The following is a 22,074-nucleotide window of genomic DNA, read 5'->3' as shown; positions in this document are numbered from 1 at the left end:
ACCCTCTCAACTTCGGAATCAACCGAGTGAATCTACAGCAAGGACATCCTTCCTCAGATAAGGAGACCAAAGCTGCACACAATACTCCAGGTGCGGCCTCACCTATACAACTGCAGTAAAACATCTCTAAGGGTTACCAAGGGTTAAATTAAAATAGCAAACTCGGCTAACCACTGTGCATCACGCTTAATCTTTCCTCAGAATCTCTGCTGATTGCTTGCACTCTCTGCTTGTCATTTGTTTTCCATAATCATTTTGATTCCGTTACTAATACAGATTTCGCCCGTGTCTCCCAGGGCAGCCTCGATCTGTCCTTCAATTGGCAGCTCCGGGTCCCAGGGACCCGGGAGTCTCTCGCCTCGCCTCCCTCGATCCTCCCGCACTCCTGCCCACACTTGCCCTGGCAGAAGATCTCGCTCGTCCCATCGGCAAAGGCAATCGGTTATCAGGCAAACCTCCGCCCCCGCCGGGGCTTGTTAAGCACGAGCCACATCACGATTCTCCAGCCCAAACAAACGGCCTCAGCCTGAGTGACGTAAAGATGGTTCACGCCATCTAACCCAGGAGGGACGTGGGCTGATTCGCGATTGGTTTTGGTGCTGGGATAATGAGTAGCCCAGGACACCGGCGAGAGCTCTCCCTGCTGCTCAGAATTGTGGCCACCTGAAAGGTGGTTTGATATAACTTCTCTGCTGAAAGAATGGCACATCAGACACGCTGCACTGTTCCTCTGACAGTGCGGCACTCACTCAGCACTGACCCTCCCACAGTGCGGCGCTCCCTCAGCACTGACCCTCCCACAGTGCGGCGCTCCCTCAGCACTGACCCTCCCACAGCGCGGCACTCCCTCAACACTGACCCACCCACAGTGAGGCACTCCCTCAGCACTGACCCTCCCACAGTGCGGCGCTCCCTCAACACTGACCCACCCACAGTGAGGCACTCCCTCAGCACTGACCCTCCCACAGTGCGGCGCTCCCTCAGCACTGACCCTCCCACAGTGCGGCGCTCCCTCAGCACTGACCCTCCCACAGTGCGGCGCTCCCTCAGCACTGACCCTCCCACAGTGCGGCGCTCCCTCAGCACTGACCCTCCCACAGTGCTGCGCTCCCTTGGTGTTCCCCTTAATCTTGTGCTGAAATATCTGGAGTGGGAGTTGAAGCCGTAACCTCCTGACACAGTTAAGAGTGCTTGAAGATGTTGTCTCTCGAGCACCTGTCATGCTTCCTCTGAAGTGATGGTGGAGATTTTATTTACAATGCATGAACTGATAGGGATCTGTGTGTTTCTGTGTTCTTTCCCGAACGCAACACCCACCCGGCCTGGAACTTCAATACAGTATGAAATTAATTGAAGTTAAGATTCAGTCTTCAGGCAGCAGAGATTTTTGCCTTAAGCTTTGTGTCTGAAACCTGGTTATGGCTGGAACTCATCACAGCAAATCTAATTAGTGGACTGTGGGCTACAGACGGCAGTGCCTCTGAACTGAATCCATCTACCACTTGACAATTCCAGCATGGTTTAAAAAGGGAAGGGAAGACTTCTCGATGTAACAGCTGACCTGCAGCTCACATAAACAAACCCGAACAATGGATTACGATGAAGCGCAGTGAGCACTATTCTATCGGCAACCGTTTGCAGCCGTCTTGTGCACAGCAAGCTCCCACGTAAAGCCACAAACAAGGCCACCTGTTGGTTGAAGGGCAAACATCGGGCCAGGGCACCGGGGAGAACACCCCGGCTGCTCCCCGAATCACACAGTGGGACCTTTAACATTGGGATTAGGAGCTGGGGTAGGCCATTCGGCCCATCGAGTTCGCTGCGCCATTCTATATAAAACCCTGGTTCAAAAGTTCATAAGATGCAGGAGCAGAATTAGGCCATTCGGCCCATCGATTCCGCTCCGCCATTCCATCATTGCTGATATGTTCCTCGTCCCCATTTTCCTGCCTTCTCCCCATAACCCTTCACCCCATTACCAATTAAAAATCTGTCTCACTCCTCCTTAAATGTACTCGCTGTCCCAGCATCCACCGCACTTTGGGGCAGCGAATTCCACAGATTCGCAACCCTTTGGGAGAAGTAGTTTCTCCTCCAACTCTGTTTTAAATTTGCTGCCCCTTATCCTAAGACCTCTCGTCCTAGAATGTCCCACAAGAGGAAGTATCCGCTCCCCGTCTACTTTATCCCAGACCTTTTACCATCTTGTATACCTCAATTTGATCTCCCCTCATTCTTCTAAATTCCAGAGAGTATCGGCCTAAACTGTTCAATCTCCCTTCACACGACAAACCCCTCATCTCTGGAATCAATCTCGTGAACCTCCTCTGAACTGCCTCCAATCCCACTACATCTTTCCTCAAATACGGGGACCAAAACTGGGCACAATACTCCAGGTGCAGCCTCACCAACACCCTATACAATTACGACAACACTTCTCTACTTTTATACTCCAGTCCCTTTGCAATAAATGCCAAGATTCCAATTGCCTTTCTTAATATATGCTGCACCGGCCTACCCGCTTTCTGGAGACCCATGCACAAGGACACCCAGATCCCTCTGCACAGACGCACTTTGAATCTGCTTCCCATTTCAATAATAATTTGCTGTTTCATTTTTCCCACCAAAATGGATAACCTCTCACTTATCCACATTCAATTCCATCTGTCGGATTCTGGCCCATTCTCCCAGCCTGTCAATATCCATCTGTAAACTCTTTATCTCCTCATCTGCTTGAGGAAGCAGATGCCTTATAGTCATAGAGTTATCAACATTTACAGCATAGAAAGAGGCTCTTTGGCCCATCGTATCTGCAGCAGCCATTCCAATCCCATTTTCCAGCACTTGGTCCAAGAATACATAAGTCAGGGGGATTGACCATGCTAAATTGCCCCTTGGTGTCCAAAGATGTGCAGGTTAGGTGGATTGGCCGTGCTAAATTGCCCCTTAATGACCAAAGATGTGCAGGTTAGGTGGATTGGCCATGCTAAATTGCCCCTTAGTGTCCAAAGATGTGTAGGTTTGGTGGATTGGCCGTGCTAAATTGCCCCTTAATGACCAAAGATGTGCAGGTTAAGTGGGTTGGTCATGCGAAATCGCCCTTAGTGTCCAAAGATGTGTGGGTTAGCTGGATTGGTCATGCTAAATTGCCCCTTAGTGTCCAAAGATGTGTGGGTTAGCTGGATTGGCCATGCTAAATTGCCCCTTAGTGTCCAAAGCTGTGTAGGTTAGGTAGATTGGCCGGGCTAAATTGCCCCTTAGTGTCCAAAGATGTGTAGATTAGGTGGATTGGCCGTGCTAAATTGCCCCTTAGCGTCCAAAGATGTGTAGATTAGGTGGTTTGACCATGCTAAATTGCCCCTTAGTGTCCCAAGATGTGCAGGTTAGGCGGATTGACCATGCTAAATTGCCCCTTAGTGTCCCAAGATGTGTAGGTTAGGTGGATTGGCCATGCTAAATTGTCCCTTAGTGTCCCAGGGTGTGTGGGCGAGGGGCATCATTGCGGTAAACATGTGGGCTTATGGGGATCGGGCTTGGCAAGGATGCTCTGTCAAAGAGTCGGCGGAGACTCGATGGGCTGAATGGCCTCCTTCCGCACTGTAGGGATTCTGTGGTAAAATATATGTTAAAGCCTCCCCACTGTCCCGGGGCGAATACTTTCAAGAGCTTCGATTTCCCTGTGCTTTTCACGCGGACTTCATTCAAGCCTCACAGACACATTAGCGAGTTGTCAGCCCAATTCCAGTGTGCCAACAGCTCATAATGGGGCACTAATTGGGCAATCGCACTCCAGACCGCCACTGACAATAGCTGGTGTGAGCAGCACTGCAGGAGGGAGCAAGCTTCTGTTTGTTTCACAGAGCTTGACAGGGGGAGCCGAGACTCTCTCACTGCCTCTGACTCTATCTGGGCCTGCCCTCATCTCTCTGCCTTCTCATCGTGCAAGTCTGTGCATCTGCGCGCTTCTCCCTCTCTCTCTGCTTCCATCTCTCTGGATCAGTCTGGCTATATGTGTGTGCACCTCTCGGTCTTACTCTATGTGTCTCTCCCACTTTCTCTCTCCGGTGTTTTGTCTCTCCTCACTCCCAGTGGCTCTCTCTTTAACCTGGTGTTGTGAGAGTTCTTACTGTGCACCCTCTTTATCTCAGCCTAAATCAATCTGTGTCTCAATCTGTCTCTCTCATTATCATTCTCTTATTTATCTCTCTGTTTCTCCATTCTCTGTTTCTCTCCCTTTCTCTCACTCACTTTTATTTTCAGTCTCCCTTCCTATCTCTGTTTCTCTCGATTCGCACCTACTCAGTCTGACATGGGGTGTTCCAGATGACTGTGAACAGTGATAGGGAATGTTAACACCATTGAAGAATAAAGATAGACAGGGAATCTCTGTTCATGTCTTTTGAAATAATACCAAGGGATCTTTTACATCCAGGAAGGAGGGCATACCTTGGTTTAATATTTCTCAGAATGACAGCACTTCCGACAGTGCGGCGCACCCTCAGCACTGACCCTCGCACAGTGCGGCGCTCCCTCAGCACTGACCCTCCCACAGTGCGGCGCTCCCTCAGCACTGACCCTCCCACAGTGCGGCGCTCCCTCAGCACTGGCCCTCCCACAGTGCGGCGCTCCCTCAGCACTGGCCCTCCCACAATGCGGCGCTCCCTCAGCACTGGCCCTCCCACAGTGCGGCGCTCCCTCAGCACCGACCCTCCCACAGTGCGGCGCTCCCTCAGCACCGGCCCTCCCACAGTGCGGCGCTCCCTCAGCACTGACCCTCACACAGTGCGGTGCTCCCTCAGCACCGACCCTCCCACAGTGCGGCGCTCCCTCAGCACTGACCCTCCCACAGTGCGGCGCTCCCTCAGCACTGACCCTCCCACAGTGCGGCGCTCCCTCAGCACCGACCCTCCCACAGTGCGGCGCTCCCTCAGCACTGACCCTCCCACAGTGCGGCGCTCCCTCAGCACTGGCCCTCCCACAGTGCGGCGCTCCCTCAGCACCGACCCTCCCACAGTGCGGCGCTCCCTCAGCACCGACCCTCCCACAGTGCGGCGCTCCCTCAGCACCGACCCTCCCACAGTGCGGCGCTCCCTCAGCACCGACCCTCCCACAGTGCGGCGCTCCCTCAGCACTGACCCTCCCACAGTGCGGCGCTCCTTCAGTTATGTGCCTCCAACAGCTCACCGCTCCTACTGGCAGTGGGAGTGGCAGCCTGGATTTTGTGCTTAACTATCTGATGTGAGCCCTTTTGATTCAGAGCCAAGAGGGTTCAACCGACTGAGTCACAGTTGATGAAGAATGCTGAGATACCATCCTATTAATTTATTTATCATCCAGCATAATTAAGGACCCCATGCACCCCGGACATACTCTCTTCCATCTTCTCATGGGCAGCACGGTAGCACAGTGGTTAGCACTGCTGCCTCACAGCGCCAGGGACCCGGGTTTGATTCCCGGCTCGGGTCACTGTCTGTGCGGAGGCTGCACGTTCTCCCCGTGTCTGCGTGGGTTTCCTCCGAGTGCTCCAGTTTCCTCCCACAGACTGAAAGACGTGCTGGTTCGGGTGCATTGACCCGAACAGGCGCCAGAGTGTGGTGACTGGGGGATTTTCACAGTAACTTCATTGCAGTGTTAATGTAAGCCTTATTTGTGACTAATAAATAAACTTTACTTTACTTTCCCGTGGGGAAAAAGATACAAAAGTCTGAGGTCACGCACCGACCGACTCAAGAACAGCTTCTTCCCTGCTGCTGCCATCAGACTTTTGAATGGACCTACCTCGCATTAAGTTGATCTTTCTCTACACCCTCGCTATGACTGTAACACTACACTCTGCACTCTCTCCTTTCCTTCTCTATGAACAGTATGCTTTGTCTGTATAGCGCGCAGAAAACAATACTTTTCACTGTATCCCAATACATGTGACAAAAATAAATCAAATCTAATTAAAATCAGAATTGATTAGCTTGGGATGAACATGAAGCCAAATCTTAGCACTGAAGCACTGGATGTATATAGTAGGTCTGCACCAAGCTGCAACAGAGTTGGGTTGATAGGTATTGGCAATAGATGTAAAGTGATTGAACTGGCAACTCCCTAGAAAGGAGAAGGTTGAGGGCGGAACTGCTAGAGGTGTTTAAAACCAGTTCAGTGTTTGACAGTGTCGACAGAGAAGTCACATCTCGACTTGTGTAGGGGACCAGACAAAGGGGACGGCAATCATAGAATCATAGAAACACTACAGTACAGAAAGAGGCCATTCGGCCCATCGAGTCTGCACCGACCACAAACCCACCCAGGCCCTACCCCCACATCCCTACATATTTACCCACAAATCCCTCCGACTTACGCATCTCAGGACACGAAGGGCAATTTTTTTTTTAGCATGGCCAATCAACCTAACCCGCACATCTTTGTGACAGTCACTGATAAATCCAAAAGTAAATTCAGGGGAAACATCTTTACCCAAGAGGTGTGGAGAATGTGGGACTCGCTCCCACGGGGGGAGAATGTGGGACACGCTCCCGCGGGGGGAGAATGTGGGACTCGCTCCCACGGGGGGGAGAATGTGGGACTCGCTCTCACGGGGGGAGAATGTGGGACTCGCTCCCACGGGGGGAGAATGTGGGACACGCTCCCACGGGGGGAGAATGTGGGACTCGCTCTCACGGGGGGAGAATGTGGGACACGCTCCCACGGGGGGAGAATGTGGGACTCGCTCCCACGGGGGGAGAATGTGGGACACGCTCCCACGGGGGGAGAATGTGGGACACGCTCCCACGGGGGGAGAATGTGGGACTCGCTCCCATGGGAGAGAATGTGGGACTCGCTCTCACGGGGGGAGAATGTGGGACACGCTCCCACGGGAGAGAATGTGGGACTCGCTCTCACGGGGGGAGAATGTGGGACACGCTCCCACGGGGGGAGAATGTGGGACACGCTCCCACGGGAGAGAATGTGGGACTCGCTCTCACGGGGGGAGAATGTGGGACTCGCTCCCACGGGAGAGAATGTGGGACTCGCTCCCACGGGGGGAGAATGTGGGACTTGCTCCTATGGGAGAGAATGTGGGACTCGCTCCCACGGGAGAGAGTGTGGGACTCGCTCCCACGGGGGGAGAATGCGGGACTCGCTCCCATGGGAGAGAATGTGGGACTCGGTCCCATGGGAGAGAATGTGGGACTCGCTCTCACGGGAGAGAATGTGGGACTCGCTCTCACGGGGGGAGAATGTGGGACACGCTCCCACGGGGGGAGAATGTGGGACACGCTCCCACGGGAGAGAATGTGGGACTCGCTCTCACGGGGGGAGAATGTGGGACTCGCTCCCACGGGAGAGAATGTGGGACTCGCTCCCACGGGGGGAGAATGTGGGACTTGCTCCTATGGGAGAGAATGTGGGACTCGCTCCCACGGGAGAGAGTGTGGGACTCGCTCCCACGGGGGGAGAATGCGGGACTCGCTCCCATGGGAGAGAATGTGGGACTCGGTCCCATGGGAGAGAATGTGGGACTCGCTCTCACGGGAGAGAATGTGGGACTCGCTCCCACGGGAGAGAATGTGGGACTCGCTCCCACGGGAGAGAATGTGGGACTTGCTCCCACGGGGGGAGAATGTGGGACTCGCTCCCACGGGGGGAGAATGTGGGACTCGCTCGCACGGGGGGAGAATGTGGGACTCGCTCCCACGGGGGGAGAATGTGGGACACGCTCCCACGGGGGGAGAATGTGGGACACGCTCCCACGGGGGGAGAATGTGGGACTCGCTCCCATGGGAGAGAATGTGGGACTCGCTCTCACGGGGGGAGAATGTGGGACACGCTCCCACGGGAGAGAATGTGGGACTCGCTCTCACGGGGGGAGAATGTGGGACACGCTCCCACGGGGGGAGAATGTGGGACACGCTCCCACGGGAGAGAATGTGGGACTCGCTCTCACGGGGGGAGAATGTGGGACTCGCTCCCACGGGAGAGAATGTGGGACTCGCTCCCACGGGAGAGAATGTGGGACTCGCTCCCACGGGGGGAGAATGTGGGACTCGCTCCCACGGGGGGAGGATGTGGGACTCGCTCCCACGGGGGGAGAATGTGGGACTCGCTCCCACGGGAGAGAATGTGGGACTCGCTCCCACGGGAGAGAATGTGGGACTTGCTCCCACGGAGGGAGAATGTGGGACTCGCTCCTATGGGAGAGAATGTGGGACTCGGTCCCACGGGGGGAGAATGTGGGACTCGGTCCCACGGGAGAGAATGTGGGACTTGCTCCCACGGAGGGAGAATGTGGGACTCGCTCCTATGGGAGAGAATGTGGGACTCGCTCCCACAGGAGAGAATGTGGGACTCGCTCCCACGGGGGGGAGAATGTGGGACTCGCTCCCACGGGGGGGAGAATGTGGGACTCGCTCCCACGGGGGGAGAATGTGGGACTCGCTCCCACGGGGGGAGAATGTGGGACTCGCTCCCACGGGAGAGAATGTGGGACTCGCTCCCACGGGAGAGAATGTGGGACTCGCTCCCACGGGGGGAGAATGTGGGACTCGCTCCCACGGGGGGAGAATGTGGGACTCGCTCCTACGGGAGAGAATGTGGGACTCGCTCCCACGGGGGGAGAATGTGGGACTCGCTCCCACGGGGGGAGAATGTGGGACTCGCTCCCACGGGGGGAGAATGTGGGACTCGCTCCCACGGGGGAGTGGGGGAGAATGTGGGACTCGCTCCCACGGGGGGAGTGGGGGAGAATGTGGGACTCACTCCCACGGGGGGAGTGGGGGAGAATGTGGGACTCGCTCCCGCGGGGGAATGGGGGAGAATGTGGGACTCGCTCCCATGGGGGGAGTGGGGGAGAATGTGGGACTCGCTCCCACGGAAGAGAATGTGGGATTCGCTCCCACAGGGGGAGAATGTGGGACTCGCTCCCATGGGGGGAGTGGGGGAGAATGTGGGACTCGCTCCCACGGAAGAGAATGTGGGATTCGCTCCCACGGGGGGAGAATGTAGGATTCGCTCCCACGGTGGGGGGAATGTGGGACTCGCTCCCACGGGGGGGAATGTGGGACTCGCTCCCACGGGGGAATGGGGGAGAATGTGGGACTCGCTCCCACGGGGGGAGAATGTGGGACTCGCTCCCACGGGAGAGAATGTGGGACTCGCTCCCACGGAAGAGAATGTGGGATTCGCTCCCACAGGGGGAGAATGTGGGACTCGCTCCCATGGGGGGAGTGGGGGAGAATGTGGGACTCGCTCCCACGGAAGAGAATGTGGGACTCGCTCCCACGGGGGAATGGGGGAGAATGTGGGACTCGCTCCCACGGGGGGAGAATGTGGGACTCGCTCCCACGGGGGGAGGATGTGGGTCTCGCTCCCAGGGGGGAATGGGGGAGAATGTGGGATTCGCTCCCACGGGGGAGAATGTGGGATTCGCTCCCAGGAGGGAATGGGGGAGAATGTGGGATTCGCTCCCACGGGGGGGAGAATGTGGGACTCGCTCCCACGGGGGAGAATGTGGGACTCGCTCCCACGGGGGAATGGGGGACAATGTGGGACTCGCTCCCAGCGGGGAATGGGGGAGAATGTGGGATTCGCTCCCACGGGGGGAGAATGTGGGACTCGCTCCCAGGGGGGAATGGGGGAGAATGTGGGACTCGCTCCCACGGGGGGAGAATGTGGGACTCGCTGTGCTGTGGGCTCTGAGTTCTCCACCCTCCGCCCTCCTGAGGATGAAGAGCAGCCTCTGTCCCAAGGAAGCAAGAGCCGACCCTTACCTCTCGCAGACACGGACGGTCCAGGCCGCGATGATCCACAGGGAGATGCTGAAGACCAGGAGGACGGTGCCGGGACAGATAGTCATGAGGGTCTTCATGACGAAACGTGTGTTGAAGTTGATCTTGTTGAGTGCCCCGATGCTCCGTGAGGAGGCGTCCGTGAAGAGCTTGCTGTGAAGGAGCATGACCCGGGCAATGAGGTAGAGACGGAGGAACATGGGGATGGAGAGGATGATGTCCACATCAGCCCAGGTCTCGGACAGTGTGTAGGAGAATGCTAAGCGGGCCTTCCAGTGGAAGGTGTAGCGTCCGGGGACTGGGTGGATGGCGCACACTACCATCTCCAAACTGATGAAGAAAATCCGCTCGTAGGTCATGGCGATCCTCCAATCATCAGCACCATTGTCAATCATGAAAAGCTGCAAGACAGGACGGGTAAGAGTTACACTAAACCCCTGTGAATCACTGGCCTGGCCTCAGTGCTGAGCCTGTCTACGGTTCGATTCATTCATGCAAAGACACATTCTACGATAGGTGGCACAGTGGGTTAGCACTGCAGCCTCACAGCGCCAGGGACCCGGGTTCGATTCTGGCCTCGGGTCACTGTCTGTGTGGAGTTTGCACATTCTCCCCGTGTCTGCGTGGGTTTCCTCCGGGTGCTCCGGTTTCCTCCCATAGTCCAAAGATGTGCAGGTTAGGGGGATTGGCCATGCTAAATTGCCTCTTAGTGTCCAAAGATGTGTGGGTTAGGTGGACTGGCCATGCTAAATTGCCCCTTGGTATCCAAAGATGTGCAGGTTAGGTGGACTGGCCATGCTAAATTACCTCTTAGTGTCCAAAGATGTGTGGGTTAGGTGGACTGGCCATGCTAAATTGCCCCTTAATGTCCAAAGATGTGCAGGTTAGGGGGATTGGCCGTGCTAAATTGCCCCTTAATGTCCAAAGCTATGCAGGTTAGGTGGATTGGCCATGCGAAATTGCCCCTTAATGTCCAAAGATGTGCAGGTTAGGGGGATTGGCCATGCTAAATTGCCCCTTAATGTCCAAAGATGTGCAGGTTAGGTGGATTGGCCATGCTAAATTGCCCCATAGTGTCCAAAAATGTGCAGGTTAGGGGGATTGGCCATGCTAAATTGCCCCTTAATGTCCAAAGCTATGCAGGTTAGGTGGATTGGCCATGCTAAATTACCTCTTAGTGTCCAAAGATGTGCAGGTTAGGTGGATTGGCCATGCTAAATTGCCCCTTAATGTCCAAAGATGTGCAGGTTAGGGGGATTGGCCATGCTAAATTGCCCCTTAATGTCCAAAGATGTGCAGGTTAGGTGGATTGGCCATGCTAAATTGCCCCTTAATGTCCAAAGATGTGCAGGTTAGGGGGATTGGCCATGCTAAATTGCCCCATAGTGTCCAAAGATGTGCAGGTTAGGTGGATTGACCATGCTAAATTGCCCCTTAGTGTCCAAAGATGTGTAGGTTGGGGGGATTGGCCTTAGTGTCAGGGGGATTAGCAGGGTAGATGAGTGGGGGTATGGAGATGGGGCCTGGGTGGGATTGTGGTCAGTGCAGGCTCGATGGGCCAAATGGCCTCCTTCTGCACTGTAGGGATTCTGTGATTCTGTGCAGTGGGCTACAATCTGGAAGAGAGACAGAAACTGATTCAACCGCAACTTTCAAAAGGAAAGTGGACAAATACTTCAAAGGTTTGGCACAGATCTGACGGGGCTGAAGGGTCTCCCTCTGTGCTGTACCATTGTACAAACAGAGATCAGGAGAGGGCGGAGAGGTCAAACAGGCCACGGGTCATTAATCGGCAGCCACTTTCCCCTTGATTTCTCCCTGCTCCATCTTCTATCCACCCTTTCACAGGAGAGGGAAACATTCCTCGGGCAAATCTTTCTGACGTCACTTGTTGTTGGCTGGCTGATTGGCGAGCTGTGTTAAGTCGAGGAGTGTCAGTGCCGCTGGGATCTGACATTCAGTTTGCAGGCACTGGCGTCCTCTTTGGGGGAGGCCTGGGCAGAGTAGACAGGAAAGACTCGATTCCCCCCCCCCCGCCACCCTACCCCCTCCCCCCCACCCTGCCAGCCAACCGAGAAGACAATTATCAGGGAGCACAGAAGGACGAGAGGGGATGTTAGGGAAACTTTCATAGAATCACAGGATCCCTACAGTGCAGAAGGAGGCCATTTGGCCCATTGAGTCTGCACCGACCACAATCCCACCCAGGCCCTACCCCCGTAACCCCCTCGTATTTACCCTGCTAATCCCCACTGACACTAGGATCATAGAATCCCTGCAGTGCAGAAGGAGGCCATTCGGCCCATCGAGTCTGCACCGACCACAATCCCACCCAGGCCCTATCCCCATAACCCCATTGACCCTAGCTAGCCCCCCTGACAGTAAGGGGCAATTTAGCATGGCCAATCCACCTACCCCCTCACCCAGAGGGTGCTGGGCGCCTGGGATTCCCTGCCTAAATTGAGGCAGAGCCCCTCAATTCCTTTAAAAATTATTTTAGGGGCGGCACGGTGGCATAGTGGTTAGCACTGCTACCTCACAGCGCCAGGGACCCGGGTTCAATTCCCAGCCTCGGGTCACTGTCTGTGTGGAGTCTGCACATTCTCCCCGTGTCTGCGTGGGTTTCCTCCGGGTGCTCCAGTTTCCTCCCACACTCCAAGGATGTGCGGGTTAGGTGGATTGGCCATGCTAAATTTCCCCTTTAGTATCCAAAGATGTGTAGGTTAGGATGGATTGGCCATGATAAATTGCCCCTTTGTGTCCAAAGATGTGCGGATTAGGTAGATTGGCCATGCTAAATTGCCCCTTAGTGTCCAAAGATGTGCAAGGTTAGGTGGATTGGCTATGCTAAATTGCCCCTTAGTGTCCAAAGATGTGCGGGTTAGGTGGATTGGCCATGCTAAATTGCCCCTTAAGGTCCAAAGATGTGTAGGTTAGGGGGATTGGCCATGCTAAATTGCCCCTTAGTGTCCAAAGATGTGTAGGTTAGGGGGATTGGCCATGCTAAATTGCCCCTTAGTGTCCAAAGATGTGTAGGTTAGGAGGATTGGCCATGCTAAATTGCCCCTTAGTGTCCAAAGATGTGTAGGTTAGGGGGATTGGCCATGCTAAATTGCCCCTTAGTGTCCAAAGATGTGTAGGTTAGGTGGATTGGCCGAGCTAAATTGCCCCATAGTGTCCAAAGATGTGCAGGTTAGGTGGATTGGCCGAGCTAAATTGCCCCATAGTGTCCAAAGATGTGCAGGTTAGGTGGATTGGCCATGCTAAATTGCCCCTTAGTGTTGGGGTGACTAGCTGGGGTAAATGCATGGGGTTGTGGGGATAGGGCCTGGGTGGGATTGTGGTTGGTGCAGACTCGATGGGCTGAATGGCCTCCTTCTGCACTGTAGGGATTCTATGATTCTATGAAGAGGGAGCTGGAGGATGGTGGATCACAGGTTTCTGTGAACGGACACTATTGATCTTTGCGATCTGCCGGAAATTTATTTTTCCTGTCATTTAACTTGACATTTAGCGATAGATTTTCATTTGTTTGAAGCAAGGTTGTGGCGTTCTCCATGAGCCATCGGTTGGCACCGGGGAGATGATGCAGCTTGATGTCTGATCCTCAAGGGACATGAATTAACTCAAACATAGTTCAAAGAGGATCACAGAGGAAGCAGGGGGTGCTGTTTGAAGCAGATAAGGGAAGCTGACTGCAGCTGAGAGAGGGGACAAGAGGCAGGGCAAGGGAAAGGGAGCGAGGCAGCACATTGGCAAAGCAGAGAGAACGAGAGGGAAAAGAGAGAGGAAACAAGCAGAGAATAGAGGAGAGAGAGAGAGAGGGAAGAGGCAGAGAGAGAAATGGAAAAGGAAATACAGCAAGACAGCAAGTTGAAGCAAAGCAAAGATAGAGTGAGTGACAAAGAACGAGGGGGAAAGGAGAGAGGAAGAAACGGGCAAATAATGTAGGAGAGGAGCAGGAACGTTTAAGTTTATTTATTAGTGTCACAAGTCGGCTTACATTAACACTGCAATGAAGCTACTGTGCAAATCCCCGAGTCGCCACACTCCTGTTCGAGTTACACTGAGGGAGAATTTAGCACGGCCAATGCACCCTAACAAGCGTGTCTTTCGGAGTGTGGGAGGAAACCGGAGCACCCGAAGGAAACCCACGCAGACACGGGGAGAACATGCAGACTCTGCACAGATAATGAGCCAAGCCGGGAATCGAACCCGGGAGCTTGGTGCTGTGAGGCAGCAGTGCTAACCACCGTGCTAATGATAGAGAGAGAGAAATGGAAAGGGAGGAACACAGAGAGTGATAGAATCGCTACAGTGCAGAAGGAGGCCATTCGGCCCATCGAGTCTGCACCGACCACAGTCCCACTCAGGCCTTATACCCGCCACCTAATGCATTTATCCTAGCTAGTCCCCCTGACGCTAAGGGGCAATTTAGCGCGGCCAATCCACCTAACCTGAACATCTTTGGACACTAAGGGGCAATTTAGCATGGCCAATCCCCCTAACCTACACATCTTTGGTCACTAAAGGGCAATTTAGCATGGCCAATCCACCTAACCTTCACATCTTTGGACACTAAGGGGCAATTTAGCATGGCCAATCCACCTAATCTGAACATCTTTGGACATTAAGGGACAATTTAGCATGGCCAATCCACCTAACCTGAACATCTTTGGACACTAAGGGCAATTTAGCATGGCCAATCCACCTTACCTACACATCTTTGGACACTAAAGGACAATTTAGCATGGCCAATCCACCTAACCTGAACATCTTTGGACACTAAGGGGCAATTTAGCATGGCCAATCCACCTTACCTGAACATCTTTGGACACTAAGGGGCAATTTAGCACGGCCAATCCACCCAACCTACACATCTTTGGACACTAAGGGGCAATTTAGCACGGTCAATCCACCTAACCTGAACATCTTTGGTCACTAAGGGGCAATTTAGCATGGCCAATCCACCTAACCTGCACATCTTTGGTCACTAAGGGGCAATTTAGCATGGCCAATCCACCTAACCTGAACATCTTTGGTCACTAAGGGGCAATTTAGCATGGCCAATCCCCCTAACCTACACATCTTTGGTCACTAAGGGGCAATTTAGCATGGCCAATCCCCCTAACCTACCCATCTTTGGTCACTAAGGGGCAATTTAGCATGGCCAATCCATCTAACCTGCACATCTTTGGTCACTAAGGGGCAATTTAACACGGCCAATCCATTTAACCCGTACATCCTTGGAGTGTGGTAGGAAACCAGAGCACCCGGAGGAAACCCACGCAGACACGGGGAGAACGTGCAGACTCTGCACAGACAGTGACCCAAGCCGGGAATCGAACCCGGGTCCCTGTCGCTGAGAGGCAGCAGTGAACCCGGGTCCCTGGCGCTGAGAGGCAGCAGTGAACCCGGGTCCCTGGCGCTGAGAGGCAGCAGCGCTAACCGCCGTGCCGCTCATAACAAGACAGGAAAACGAGACATCAAAAATGCGACGGAGAGAGAGTGAACGGGAAAAAAGAGAAGAGAAGGGAGCAGCAAAGAGAAATGGTGAGAGAGAGAGAGTGAGAGAGAGAGAGAGTGAAAAAGAGTGAGAGAGGTGAACAGGGAGTGGGACGGAGGAGTGGTATGTAGAGAATGAGATGAAGAAGTGGGGTGGCGGGAGGGAGGGGAGGAGACGGAAATGGAGTTAGATGGTGAGTGAGGAATCGAGGGAGAGAGAGAGGATTGGAGAGACGATGAGAGAGAGAGAGATGGAGAAACCATAGAGAAATGGAGAGGGGGAAAGAGAGCGATGTAGAGAGAGGGAGGCACAGCGAGAGACAGCAGCAGCAACAATTCTCTGAGTGTGGAGCAGCGCAGTGTGCTATCCCTGTTGCCTAGGAGACAACATCACAATCCAATCATAGCTAATTAGCTTCCTGGTAAAGGCCATTGAGGGTTGAAGAGACAATGAAGGGCACCTCCTTCTGAACACTCGCTCGACACTATCAACGGACAACTTCCCCAGTGGCACAATTCTATTTGCGACACCTGTTTAGAGTTTAAACGGGTAGATTGTGCGGGGGGAGGTGGGGATGGAAATCGAGATTTACTTCTTTATTTTTTTAGCCCTGCGCCCTCCCGGAGCTGTGAGTCGACACGCGTTCCCAGGCACCCCAGGCTGCCATTTTTGATCCGCTCCTGAGCAGTTTTGACCGTGACTCAGTCGCTGCGCAAACGCTTCGGGAATGACGCGCTCGCTCCAACAATAAGTCAAAGGGGGCAGGGAGTGGGGGGGGGTGGGGGGGGGGGGGGGGGGGAGGAAGCAAGTGGCGGCACCCAGCAAGGCTCATTTCTTCAGGAGTAATGTCGGCACGTGTGGCAGCCAATTTGCCCACAGCCAGCTCACTGGCAGCGTTGACTCAAGATTCTCTTGAGGTTCACGTGCAGGTTCAGTCGGCAGTTCGGAAGGCAAATGCAATGTTAGCATTCATGTCGAGAGGGCTAGAATACAAGAGCAGGGATGGACTTCTGAAGCTGGATAAGGCTCTGGTCAGACCCCATTTGGAGCATTGTGAGCAGTTTTGGGGCCCCGTATCTAAGGAAGGATGTGCCGGCCTTGGAAAGGGTCCAGAGGAGGTTCACAAGAATGATCCCTGGAATGAAGAGCTTGTCGTATGAGGAACGGGTTGAGGACTCTGGGTCTGTACTCGTTGGAGTTTAGAAGGATGAGGGGGGGGGGGGATCTTATTGAAACTGACGGGATACTGCGAGGCCTGGATAGAGTGGACGTGGAGAGGATGTTTCCACTCGTAGGAATCTGCCGCGCTGGGATTTGAACCCGGGTGTCCACAGCATTGCTCTGGGTCTCTGTGCAGTGACACTACCAGCACACCACCGCCTCCCCTGTTATAGTGCCTAGGGATCTTGGATGTCCACCCAAGCTGGAGTCTCCGTTTAATGACATGTGGTTAGCGCTGCTTCCTCACAGCGCCAGGGACCCGGGTTCGATTCCCGGCTTGGGTCACTGTCTGTGCGGAGTCCGCACGTTCTCCCCCCACGTGTCTACGTGGGTTTCCTCCGGGTGCTCCGGTTTCCTCCCACACTCATAAAGGGCGGCCTCTTGAGTGAGGGTAGCCCGTGGACTTCTGTAATAAGTCCTCGGAGGCAGAAGTCCCTTCACCAAAATCCCTTTATTTACAAGTCAGACAACAGCGTACAGAGTGCTTTCAGCTCGCAGTCTACACTTGGAGTGCCAGAGGAACTGACACGCCTGGTTAAATACAAAGCTTCCTGATTGGCCCATCAATTTGGCCCTTAATCAGGGAGTTTATATTCTAACACAACAACGTAGATTCGCCGAGCAGAAACTGATAGCCAAGTTCCGCATGCCTCAACCGGGATAGAAACATAGAAAAACTACAGCACAAGACAGGCCCTTCGGCCCCACAAGTTGTGCCAAACATATCCCTACCTTTTAGGCCTACCTATAACCCTCCATCCTATTAAGTCCCATATACTCATCCAGGAGTCTCTTAAAAGACCCTATTGAGTTTGCCTCCACCACCACTGACAGCAGCCGATTCCACTCGCCCACCACCCTCTGTGTGAAAAACTTCCCCCTAACATTTCCCCTGTACCTACACCCCAGCACCTTAAACCCGTGTCCTCTCGTAGCAGCCATTTCTACCCTGGGAAAAAGCCTCTGAGAGTCCACCCGATCTATGCCTCGCAACATCTTATACACCTCTATTAGGTCTCTTCTCATCCTACGTCTTGGATCTTGGGTTCATGTCACACTACCTGTTACCCCCCCCACCATTTGGCCTGGCCTTGCAAAATCCTACTGCCTGCCCTGGCTTGAGACAACTCACACCTCTTTAACCTATGATTATCCCTCTTTCCACTCGCACTGTCTGCACCTATAAAGACTTGATTACCTGTAAAGACTCGCATTCCAACCATTATCTTGCAATTGTGTCTTGGCCTCTATATGCTGTGTCTGTGAACCCAACTCTCCACTCACCTGCTGAAGGGGCAGCGCTCCAAAAGCTCGTGATTCCAAATAAACCTGTTGGACTTTAATCTGGTATCGTGAGACTTCTCACTATATTCTAACAGGCCCACCTCAATTGCCTGATTTGATTTGATTTGATTTATTATCGTCACATGTATTAGCATACAGTGAAAAATATTGTTTCTTGTGCGTTATACAGACAAAGCATACCATTCATAGAGAAGGAAAGGGGAGAGTGCAGAATGTAGTGTTACAGTCATAGCTAGGGTGTCGAGAAAGATCAACTTAATGCGAGGTAGGTCCATTCAAAAGTCTGACAGCAGCAGGGAAGAAGCTGCTCTTGAGTCAATTGGTACATGACCTCAGACTTTTGTATCTTTTTCCTGAAGGAAGAAGGTGGAAGAGAGAATGTCCGGGGTGCGTGGGGTCCTTAATTATGCTGGCTGCTTTACCCCGAGGCAGCGGGAAGTGTAGACAGAGTCAATGGATGGGAGGCTGGTTTGCGTGATGGGACTGGGCTACATTCACGACCTTTTGTAGTTCCTTGCGGTCTTGGGCAGAGCAGGTGTCTTACCAAGCTGTGATACAACCAGAAAGAATGCTTTCTATGGTGCATCTGTAAAAGTTGGTGAGAGTCGTAGCTGACATGCCAAATTTCCTTAGTCTTCTGAGAAAGTAGAGGCGTTGGTGGGGCTTTCTTAACTATAGTGTCGGCATGGGGGGACCAGGACAGGTTGTTGGTGATCTGGACACCTAAAAACTTGAAGCTCTCGACCCTTTCTACTTCATCCCCGTTGGTGTAGACAACTGATTAAAGTCATTAGAAGGTTGACTGAGAGTTCATGCTTTCAGCAGTAGAGGGGAGGGTGAAGGGGAGCGGGACAAGGCTCCAGAACATACCATGTTCCACCAAACTGTGGCTCGTAATTCCTTGGACAAGATAGCACGCGGTTTTTTGTCAGAGGGGAGAGGAAGCTGTCAGCATATTGGGCGAGCGATAGATCCTTCAATGCCAAATTCATTTCAACTCTGTGGGGAGACAGTGGCGTAGTGGTAATGTCAGTCGACGAATGATCCAGAAGCCCAGGCTCCGGGGAAGTGGGGAGGGGGATGGGGAGGGGGAGGAGGAGGGGGAGGGGGAGGGGGAGGGGGAGGGGGGGAGCAAGGGTTCAAATCCCACCCCGACAGCTGGTGGAATTTAAATTCAATACCTGATAGTTGGAATTGAGAGCTAGTCTCAGTAATGGTGACCATTAAACTATCATCAATGAAAAAAACCATCTGGTTCACCAAACGCCCTTGAGGAGAGGAAATCTGGTCTGGCCAATCTATACGTGACTCCAGGTCCACAGCAACATGGCTGAAGCTTCACTGCCACTCCGAAATGACGCGGCAAGCCAGTCAGTTCCAGGGCAATTAGAGGCAGTCAACAAACGCTGACCTTCTGATATGCAGAGGGTAGGACTGAGGAAGCAAGGGGGGCTGCAGAATGACTTGGACAGGTTAGGAGAGTGGGTAAAGAAGCGGCAGATGGAATACAATGTGGAAAAGTGTGAGGTTATGCACTTTGGAAGGAGGAACGGAGGCAGAGACTATTTTCTAAATGGGAAAATGCTTCGGAAATCAGAAACACAAAGGGACTTGGGAGTCATTGTTCAAGATTCTCTGAAGGTTAACGTGCAGGTTCAGTCGGCAGTTAGGAAGGCAAATGCAATGTTAGCATTCATGTCGAGAGGGCTAGAATACAAGAGCTGGGATGGACTTCTGAGGCTGTATAAGGCTCTGGTCAGACCCCATTTGGAGTATTGTGAGCAGTTTCGGGCACCGTATCTAAGGAAGGATGTGCTGGCCTTGGAAAGGGTCCAGAGGAGGTTCACAAGAACGATCCCTGGAATGAAGAGCTTGTCGTATGAGGAACGGTTGAGGACTCTGGGTCTGTACTCGTTGGAGTTTAGAAGGATGAGGGGGGGATCTTATTGAAACTTACAGGATACTGCGAGGCCTGGATAGAGTGGACGCGGAGAGGATGTTTCCACTCGTAGGAAAAACTAGAACCAAAGGGCACAACCTCAGGCTAAAGGGACGATCCTTTAAAACAGAGATGAGGAGGAATTTCTTCAACCAGAGAGTGGTGGATCTGTGGAACACTTTGCCGCAGAGGAAGCTGGGTCATTGAGTGTCTTTAAGACAGAGATAGATAGGTTCTTGATGAATAAGGGGATCGGGGGTTATGGGGAAAAGGCAGGAGAATGGGGATGAGAAAAATATCAGCTATGATTGAATGGGGGAGCAGACCCGATGGACCGAGTGGCCTCATTCTGCTCCTGTGTCTTTTGGTCTGGTGGTCTTCCCTGCCACACCCCATGAAAGAACAAAGGAGGGTAAAACTTCAGCGATAACAAAAGAACATTCTAGTAGTTTCCAACTCTGTGTAGACTCATTCCTCGAGGTGCCATCTCAAGACCTCCTGCCTCCACCAGCCCCTACTCTCCCACCATTGGTCACTTAACACATCCGACCTCACAGTGACCCATGCCCGCAGCCAATCGGAAAGCACACAAACTCTTTGCAACCCCATTGGATAATTCTTGACTACCAATCCAACCAAACTGCCCCACCCATCCACGTCCAATAGGTCAACAGGTACAGGGGGAGGCTTTGGCCTAGTGGGCCGAATGGCCTCCTTCTGCACTGTAGGGTTTCTATGATTCTATGATTTCTATGGTCTTATCGCTAGACTATTCATCCTGAAACTCAGCGAATGTTCTGAGGGACCCCAGGTTCAAATCCCGCCACGGCAGATGGTGGAGTTTGAATTCAATAAAAAATACCTGGAATTAAGAATCCACTGATGACCCATTGTCGGAAAAACCCATCTGGTTCACTAACATTTTAAGTTTATTTATTAGTGTCACAAATAGGCTTACATTAACACTGCAATGGAGTTACTGTGAAAGTCCCCTGTCGCCACACTCCTGTTCGGGTGCACTGAAGGAGGATTTAGCATGGCCAATGCACCCTAACCAGCACGTCTTTCGGACTGTGGGAGGAAACCGGAGCACCCGGAGGGAACCCACGGGGAGAACGTGCAGACTCCGCACAGACAGTGACCCAAGCCGGGAATCGAACCCGGGTCCCTGGCGCTGTGAGGCAGCAGCGCTAACCCCACTCTGCCACCGTGCCGACCATTCTGCACCCTCTCCTTTCCTTCTCTATGAACAGGATGCTTTGTCCGGATGGCTGGGTCAAGTCAAAGGAATAAAGAAAAAGCTTCAGAGTCCGGGTAAATTAAAGTTTGCAAACAAGTCATTACTCCCATGAATTCCCTCCAACGACCCTTGATTCCACCCCGGCGTGTTTGTTTGCTTGCAGGACTGCATCAGAGATTAATTTTTTTAATTCCTGGAGGCACTCGGCCAGGGATTGGAGGTTCTGTAACCCTGGGCAGTTCACATTCAATAGTTACTGCCCTCAGCCCGAGTAGTTTGCAATCAGCAAACAGTCTTTCGAGCAGAGGCAGCCTGTTAGTTTTAGCTGGGTGAAGCTCCAACCTCCATCGCAGCTTAAAAATCCACAGCAAGTCTGCAGCATCTGTGCTCTGGAAGGTAAGAGTTAGGGTTGTCATGGCTACCGAGCGCTGGAAACCAATCGAGGCAGCAATTATTGCCACTTGGGGGGGAAAAATATATATATCACACTGAGCGCCGCTCTGTTCCCTGAACCAACACACTGATTTACAAACTCAATCTCTGACCCAATGCGGGGGCAAATGTCCCTCCACTCGTTCCCCCGCAGACCCTTGGGCAAAACGGAAAGGCAGAATTGGACATTTTCCCCCACAGCGTCATTCCCGGTTGGCAGAGATACAGAGCAGGGAGGTCCCCGCTGTCACCCGTTGTCAGTTCTGTCACAGCGGGGAAGGCGCCTGCCCCTGAGTCACACTTTAAAGGCCGTCAAATCCCCCCACTGCTGAAAGCAGTGCTGAGGGAGCGCCGCACTGTGGGAGGGTCAGTGCTGAGGGAGCGCCGCACTGTGGGAGGGTCGGTGCTGAGGGAGCGCCGCACTGTGGGAGGGTCAGTGCCGAGGAAGCGCCGCACTGTTGGAGGGTCAGTGCTGAGGGAGCGCCGCACTGTGGGAGGGTCTGTGCTGATGGAGCGCCGCACTGTCGGGGTGTCAGTGCCGAGGGAGCGCCGCACTATCGGGAGGGTCAGTGCTGAGGGAGCGCCGCACTGTGGGAGGGTCAGTGCAGAGGGAGCGCCGCACTTGGGAGGGTCAGTGCTGAGGGAGCGCCGCACT

At 53.4% G+C, this 22,074-nt stretch overlaps 1 protein-coding gene across 1 annotated transcript in view; it reads right to left on the bottom strand.

Moving 5' to 3' along the window:
* LOC144485832 (small conductance calcium-activated potassium channel protein 2-like) overlaps nucleotides 1-22,074 on the bottom strand; it is a 159,304-nt gene that overhangs the window by 69,008 nt on the left and 68,222 nt on the right. The window contains exon 3 of the mRNA XM_078203904.1: nucleotides 9,759-10,177. Within this exon, the coding sequence (XP_078060030.1) occupies nucleotides 9,759-10,177 (419 nt within the window). The remainder of the gene's footprint in view (nucleotides 1-9,758; nucleotides 10,178-22,074) is intronic.

Source organism: Mustelus asterias, unplaced genomic scaffold, assembly GCF_964213995.1.
Source record: "Mustelus asterias unplaced genomic scaffold, sMusAst1.hap1.1 HAP1_SCAFFOLD_229, whole genome shotgun sequence".
Classification (NCBI taxonomy): domain Eukaryota; kingdom Metazoa; phylum Chordata; class Chondrichthyes; order Carcharhiniformes; family Triakidae; genus Mustelus; species Mustelus asterias.
The sequence above is the reverse complement of the archived record's forward strand: the minus strand, read 5'-3'. Positions and strand labels throughout refer to the sequence as shown.